Raw genomic sequence first — 7534 nt, 5'->3', positions numbered from 1 at the left:
ATTGTTTTACAAACGAAGTAAATTACAGTTCTTTTTTCACAATTAAGAATGGTGAGCCATGGATAAATTACTGCTCCTTACAAGTTATTACATTTAAGAACAATTCCCCATGCCTGTAAATAAAATTTAACACAACAACTAGAATGGTTATGGTTTATGAATTATTACAACAAAGATAGGCATCCTGGATAAAATTCTAATATGAGGACAGTATTATCAGAGGTTTCACCTGTCAGGGAAAAAAATAGACAAATGACGGCTTGCTGAATATGTGTAGATATATGTTTGATAATAAAGTTAATTTACAGCTAAAGACACAGCATACATTACATCTTCTGACCAGAATAATAGAAAAATAAACAGAATAAGTCGTATCTCACTTATGGGCATAAACTCCCAAGTGCCAAATGCAGAAAAGTAATAAAAAAGGTGGTACTGTATATAAATGCAAGAGTGATGTATAAATGTTGTAACAGAGAGATTACACCACTTGAAATGTAAAAAAATAACAACAATGAACAATTGTGTCATATATACACTGATAGATCACTAAAAACCTACTTATGAAAGTACACATGAAATATGACAATATGTACAGTGAGCAATGTAAGTGCATATTATAAACAACAAGATTTGAATTCTTTAAAACACAGATGCTTAAGACAGATTCATATATCATGGGGGGCCATTTAAATTCCATTAGTTATGAAATATAGTGCTTCAGCACATTATTAAATCAGTAGGCCTATGTCTAGCACACACAACAGACAATCACATAGCAACAAGTATACTCTCGAGAGATTCACAAGGTGACAACATGACAAAAGTGTCATTAAAATAGTGCGTATTGCTTTGAGAAAATATTAACAATGCAATTTAAAATTAAAATCAGATGTGACAAAGATTCGTTATATTTAGGCCTGTCATGCAATGGCATTATTTTCTTATGAGAGGTAAAATATTGAAAGACTTTTCTGACATGTGCAACTTTATACTTAACTTTGCTGCAGACTGACAAGCAACTGCATGCCAAATTATACACAAATATTATGAACTGTGACATAAATCAAGTCTTCATATGTCATTAAAATACCATTAAAAAAATATAAATTGTATCATGTTTTGCTTAGGACTAGAAACCGTCATCTTAAAGGTCACATACGTATGAAATATAAATACTGTTATCTCCACACAGCACACATACATTAAAAAAGACAAACTAGCAGTTCTACTCAAAGTGTACAATGATTGTGCGTGCTCCAGCCACACACGTGGCACATACAACAGTGTCTATCTTGTGATGACTGGTACTGCAAATTGTAAAAATGCAATCACGTGGATTTAAGAAGTAACATTCTTTCCTGCATACTGCTACAGCATATTCATCTTCATATCTTCGGGTTCCATTGTTTGATAATGTACAATTATCATAAAACTTTGCATGCTTCTAAATTGTCACTCACACGCTAACTTGCTATCAAAACTGCTTAAAGCAATAGCAAACGCTTGTAGTGCACACATAGGATATCGGTAATCCATCGTGAAGACATCTTCGGAAATACGACCAAACTGCATTACTATGTAATCAACTGAAAATATAAATGAAACATTACTGGCAATGGCAGCAGTAATAATGTATATATTTTGGTGAGAAGGCTAATAAAGAATAAAATTTAGATTATTCTAACATATCAGGTCTACCACATGAAAATGAAGGGCTTTTTCTTAAATTTAATTATATTTTATGCCTCAGCTTGTAATGGGACAACCTCCTCTAACATTACTTTTTTTTTTTTTTTGTCCTAGAAATAGCTGATACCAGGAATATTTTCGTGTCTTGTATAGGTTAAAATTATCTCAGCTGTTTCACTATTAGAATTTCATATAATTTTGTATACAATGTATTATATTTCAGACTAAGATGTATAAAATGCAATTAATCTGTTTCAATCAATGTTCTAGCTCTATTTGTACAGTTAAAATTACTTTTCTTTTACAAGTATTTGAAATTACAAAATATCTGGCCTACTTAAAATTCCTATTATTAATTGCACAATCTGACGATATTTATCAAATTTATTTCTGGACTCATTTATAAAATTGTGATATAATTTGGTGAAAATTCTTCTTTTGTCAAGAAAGTTTGTAAACTCTTTCGATCCGTAAACTCTTTGGAATATTGTGAGTACCGCAGAATGTTGGGAGTAGTGGGCATGCCTCTGATGGAAACAGATGTGTTTTTAATTTTGACAATAATAATATAATTTTTGGTTTTATGAAAATGGAGATTGTCAAGTCAGTGTGATATAGAAGAATGGGATGAAATAAGAAAGTCATAGAAACAGAATGTACTTCATCAATTATTATGTCAACTGGAACCCACAAAGTCAAAATTGCAGCCTCAAGAATCTACCCCTATATGTACTGCAGCCAACAACAAGAAAATGAAGATAAGTATTTTTTTTTTTTTTTTTTTTGTGTATCTTACATCTCTTGAAGCTTTTGAAACCAACAAAGAGACTGAAAATTTACTAGTGATGTGTGGGAGGGTAAAATTACAAGCTGAAAAGCCAAATACTTACTTCTATACAGCAAGTGTATTTCAAAATCTGTAACTATATGTAAAAAGAAAATTTTATTTAAAATCAACTTAAAACATTTCTTTAAAAAATATGAACAAGACAAGCAAGAAAAATGTATTGTTATATAATATACATACCATCACTGTCATGAACAATCTGGAAATTTTTTACTGATGCCTGAGTGACTCTCCCATGGAAGTTCAGCACATATGACTGTGTGTCATCATTCCATACTGGTGTTTTATTATGAAGCTCTATGAGATTATCCATATTTTTATTTCGCCAGCACTCTAAATTCACAGACCAGTATTGAGTTATGAGTTATTTTGATCTTTCCTGAGATTCAAGCTGTACAAGAACATATAAAAATTATCTTACCCAGCAAACCTTCATGTTCATCTTGAGGGCAGATTTGTACCCTCTTGTGCTCTTGAGTCATCCCTGGCAAAATAACTGTCATTTTCCTTGGACCTTTGAAGCCAAGAACATTTGTATCCTAATAAAGAGTAAAAAGAAATGAATGCAATTCAGAAAACTTGTAAATTATCTCAAATTAGAAAGGTGGAGTAATATACAAGTGGTATTCACACAGTTAATAAATGGCTGATTTGAATAAGGCATAAAGAGCTCTTATGGGCTGATTTTATCCTACAACCAATTTTTCTGATGTACTGTAGTACGGACTGGTAATAATGATTTTAAATGGTGGGAGTTGCTGGTTGCTAGGTCAGACTTGAAGGGAGGATGGTTCTGTTTTGGGTGTACTGAGGAAGTACATTACTGCCCAGACCACCCAGTGATTTTCAACTATGATTTACATCTCCACAGATAATTGAACAAGCATTTAGCCGGACACCTTCGCTGAATATGGACATTCAGAATGTAGACAGTGTATGGATAATGAGACAGAATTTCCTTATGCAAAATGTGATGCCGGTGCAACAAATGTGTCAACCAGTATCAAACTACACTGAAAAGCAATGAACACCATTACTGGCATCACTGTCTGTGGAAAATAAACTGTTCGTTAGAACACCTGTAGCCTTACTTTCTTTATAGTTCTTACACACTTGATAACACATATTCACACTGTCAAACTGCCAAAAAAGCATAACAAAAGCCTATATTGCTTGTGTAACAAAACCAATTTTTTTTCAGTGGCCTGGAAACACATTGGGGATTTAACCATAATAATAATAATAATAATAATAATAATAATAATAAAACAAAATGTAAAATTTCAATCTCCTTGCTATCAAAGGGAATGATATACTTGTCAATGAGAAATATAGCTGTTCCATCATTTCTGTACCCATACTATGAAAAATATGTACCTACCACTGCAGTACAGAATTACCTTGATCAGATGGCAAATCTAAAAATGATACTATTCAAGTACAAAATGTTGAGAATAATCACAAAAAGGGTTTGAGTCATCCTGCTGATTGCACTTCTCTCTTGCTTCAACAAATTATTTTTCAACCCTGTAAGAAATTTAACACCACCTGCTCTAACACTCAGACACAGCGATCAATGACTTCTTTTTCTTTAACAACAATATAAAGTAGAGTGGATTGCACAAAATAGGAAAGGTATTAAGCAGGAGACAGGCGTACTTAAATGTAATTTTACAGGTGCCTGTCTGCAACCCAACACCACCTCTTTGGGGTGATTAACAATCTATTCTACTTCATAGTATTGTTGTTCCATCTTGCATTTTTCACTGACTAAATGAAGCATTGTACAGGAAGTGTTTCTCCAGTGATAAGATAACTGAACTGGAGCCAGATATTAGACTTTGACATTAACACCACAAATCCAAATATTATGAATACCGTTATATAAAAACAAAATGACCATTTGAAAATGGATTTATGAACAGGACAAGATTAGTATCCATATGAAGTAACATCAGTAAATGGTGAAACTGCTGTGAATCAGAAACACACAGTATCAGATTATTGCAATGACAATATAGTTTCCTCTTCACTGTCTCATTTACTGGCCAGTAGTACAAGCACACAAAGCGTAATAATATTGGTTCTAGAGGTGTCAAGGTATGATGCACACTCCTACAAATAATCACTCACTAAAATACAGCAAAACAGGAATCTATGGAGTTATATGAGGAAAAAGATTTTGCTGAACAATTGCAGCAAAGATACCGTAGAGGACACTGTAACATATTGATGAAGGTGGACTACCATAATATATTTGTGCCAATACAAGAACATGAAAATGTGTAGCTGCAATAGCATCAGTTATCTATAACGTTTACATATTACTACTACTACTACTACTACTACTACTACTACTACTGCTGCTACCACCACCACCACCACCACCACCACCACCACCATTTTTTCCTAACCTTTATCCTGCACCTTGTTTGTGAATCGTGTAACTGTGGTATTCACCTAGCCAAATATGACAAACTGCCTAAAAAACTGATCCAGGCTATCTGGCACCACAAGGTGGATTTGAATTACGAAAGCAATGTGCTAATCTCTGGGCAGGTAATGTTCGACATACATATCAATATTAATTTAAAAAATGAAATGTAAGTTGGAGTGGAACATAAAATTTACTAACGGCACATTTAGCAAAATGCCCTTTCTTCCAAACAACAGTAACTTTCTTAATATAAGGGGGCCTCAAATGAAGATAAGACAGATGGGAAAAAGTAAATAAACTGTTTATTATTCCAACAATAATTGCCATGACTGTTAATACGAGGTGGTTGTAATTAAAGTTCAGCTACTCACAGGGGTTCAGTGTGGGCTGTAATTATCATAGGGCAGCGAAACTTGGTAGATGATATAATGTATTAATGTGAAACCCATTTACACTAGAAAACAAATCAATTCCAATTTTAGCCACCAGGTGCAAATTTGGTGCTGTGAATGCAAGGAAGAAGTATACAAATGCTTCCATACGTCTTGGAATAGTAACAGGATGTGGACAGACAAGGTCAATCAACTGAGAAAGCCGTAAAATGATTTTATTGTTAACTGCCACCTACACAATTTGTTCAATATGAGCACTGGAGATGTCGACCAGATGCTGTATCCCGTAAGACAATGTGATCAGTAGTTGCTTGTAGCAGTTACAGGGGAATCTGAGCAACATGTTCATATGTACTGGGATTCAGTTCAGGTAGAGACTGAACATGTCCACAGTAAACATGTTCTATTAGATATCGCCAGAACTAAAAGTCACATGGATTCAGATCAGGTGATCTTGCAGGCCATGATCTGGAAAACCTCTAGAAACAGCACTTTCGTGGAATATTGCATCAAGCAAATCTTTCACAGGCAAACAAAATGAGATGTTGCCCCATCATGCAAGAAAACAGTGGTTTCCACAGAGCTGCACACGAATGTCTCAATAACGTGCAAACATCATGGTACACCTGACAACCCCTTGGGTGTATTCTCTTCAAAGAAGTGAACTATAATAAGGGTGCTTGTGAACCCAATATACAGAGTCACATAAAGCAAGTGCAATGGCTCTTCATGCACAGTACATGGTTTACAGTATCCTGAATTCAGTAATTCTGTGTATTCACTGCACTCTGTAAACAGGGTGTATACATGGACAAGGGAAAAAAATTCACAGGTTTTTCCTGATTTCCCGGTTAAAAATACATTTTCTCCCATGTGAAAATACAGTTTTTCCATGTTAAGTGACAGTATACTTTCCCTCGGAACTGTAAAAGTTATAAATCCTTTGAATGGCTCTGGTTTTATACACCGGCGTAGAATTACTCGTCACTTTAGAAAACAAAACTAACGGGGGAAAAAAAACACATTTTGGAAAGATCTTTGATGTGCAGCAACACGTACGCTACATATTTTCATATTACAAAAGTATAAATGCGAACACCGCATGTTACTTTCCTAAGCATAGAAGTCGAGATTGTGATGCGCTTTTGTAAACCAGACACAGCTCATGTCACGTTATCTTGCCAGCCAATGACACCGGATATTCACAGTATAGGACACGTGATGTAGTCAGCCAATATCAACATCACTGTTAAGTAGTGCGAACATACAAATAGGAAAAGTTAATGGTTTAAATTAATATACATAGTGTTGTTACAAGAAGAAGCAAAGCTTTTACATATAATATTGATCTCGAAGATTTGTGAGGACATAGAACCACTGGCTCACCCCGCAATAATATCGCTAGAGAACTGTACTATTGCCAGATAAGTTCTCTGTAGTACATGCCCTACATTACACGTATTGTGTATACGCTGCGAGAATAATAGTATTCATAGTAGGCGATGGGAGTACAAGTGATTATTTATCGTCTGAATTACCATGACCGCTCTCCACTACCTATAGATTAATAAGCTGGAAGAGAAGCTACACTTTCACATATATTGTTGATCTTTTTTGCACGCGTTACACTTCATGATACATCACACAAATGTGCCTGTAAAATGTTTAATAACGACATAAATGTCTGATCTGGGCTTGAAATTCTTCTAAATGGCTCATCTCCAAAGGGTTGATTTTTAAATGAGAGTCAACACTCTGTGATTTACGAAAATCATCATACATACTCACACACAGTTCATCTTGCATGAAAGGAAATTTGCTTGGAAAGTAAAGCCTAGTTTACACGACGACATGAGGTTGCAGGCAACTGCGCTACTGGCGATTGTAAATGCACGTCGCACGTTTGCCCAACTCGTTAGTGAAACTAAAAGCTTTCAGTGTGTTCCAACTTTGGCAACACTAGTTGTATGAGTTTTGAGGTTATGTGTGTTCATAGTGTGTGGACAAACTGAAATATGTAGCGGGGAACAGAGAATACTGTTCGCTTTTTGGATATCCATGCTTTGCTTTGGTGTTTGTGGAAATTGAAAATTTGTAGGAAGGTTATATGGGACCAAACTGCTGAGGTCATTTGTCCCTAGGCTTACACACTAATTTAATCTAACT

General features: G+C 34.8%; 1 protein-coding gene across 1 annotated transcript in view; it reads right to left on the bottom strand.

Annotated features, from left to right (window-relative positions):
- Positions 1 to 711: 711 nt before the first annotated feature.
- The window catches only part of LOC126198884 (protein king tubby), a 56349-nt gene continuing 49526 nt past the window's right edge, over positions 712 to 7534 (bottom strand). Inside the window, exons 7-9 of the mRNA XM_049935492.1 lie at positions 2961 to 3078; positions 2720 to 2872; positions 712 to 1589 (exon numbers count right to left, since the gene is read on the bottom strand). Of these exons, the coding sequence (XP_049791449.1) occupies positions 1456 to 1589; positions 2720 to 2872; positions 2961 to 3078 (405 nt within the window). The 3' untranslated portion in view covers positions 712 to 1455. The remainder of the gene's footprint in view (positions 1590 to 2719; positions 2873 to 2960; positions 3079 to 7534) is intronic.

Source organism: Schistocerca nitens, chromosome 8 (genome assembly GCF_023898315.1).
Source record: "Schistocerca nitens isolate TAMUIC-IGC-003100 chromosome 8, iqSchNite1.1, whole genome shotgun sequence".
Lineage (NCBI taxonomy): Eukaryota > Metazoa > Arthropoda > Insecta > Orthoptera > Acrididae > Schistocerca > Schistocerca nitens.
This window is presented reverse-complemented; position numbering and strand designations above follow the sequence as displayed.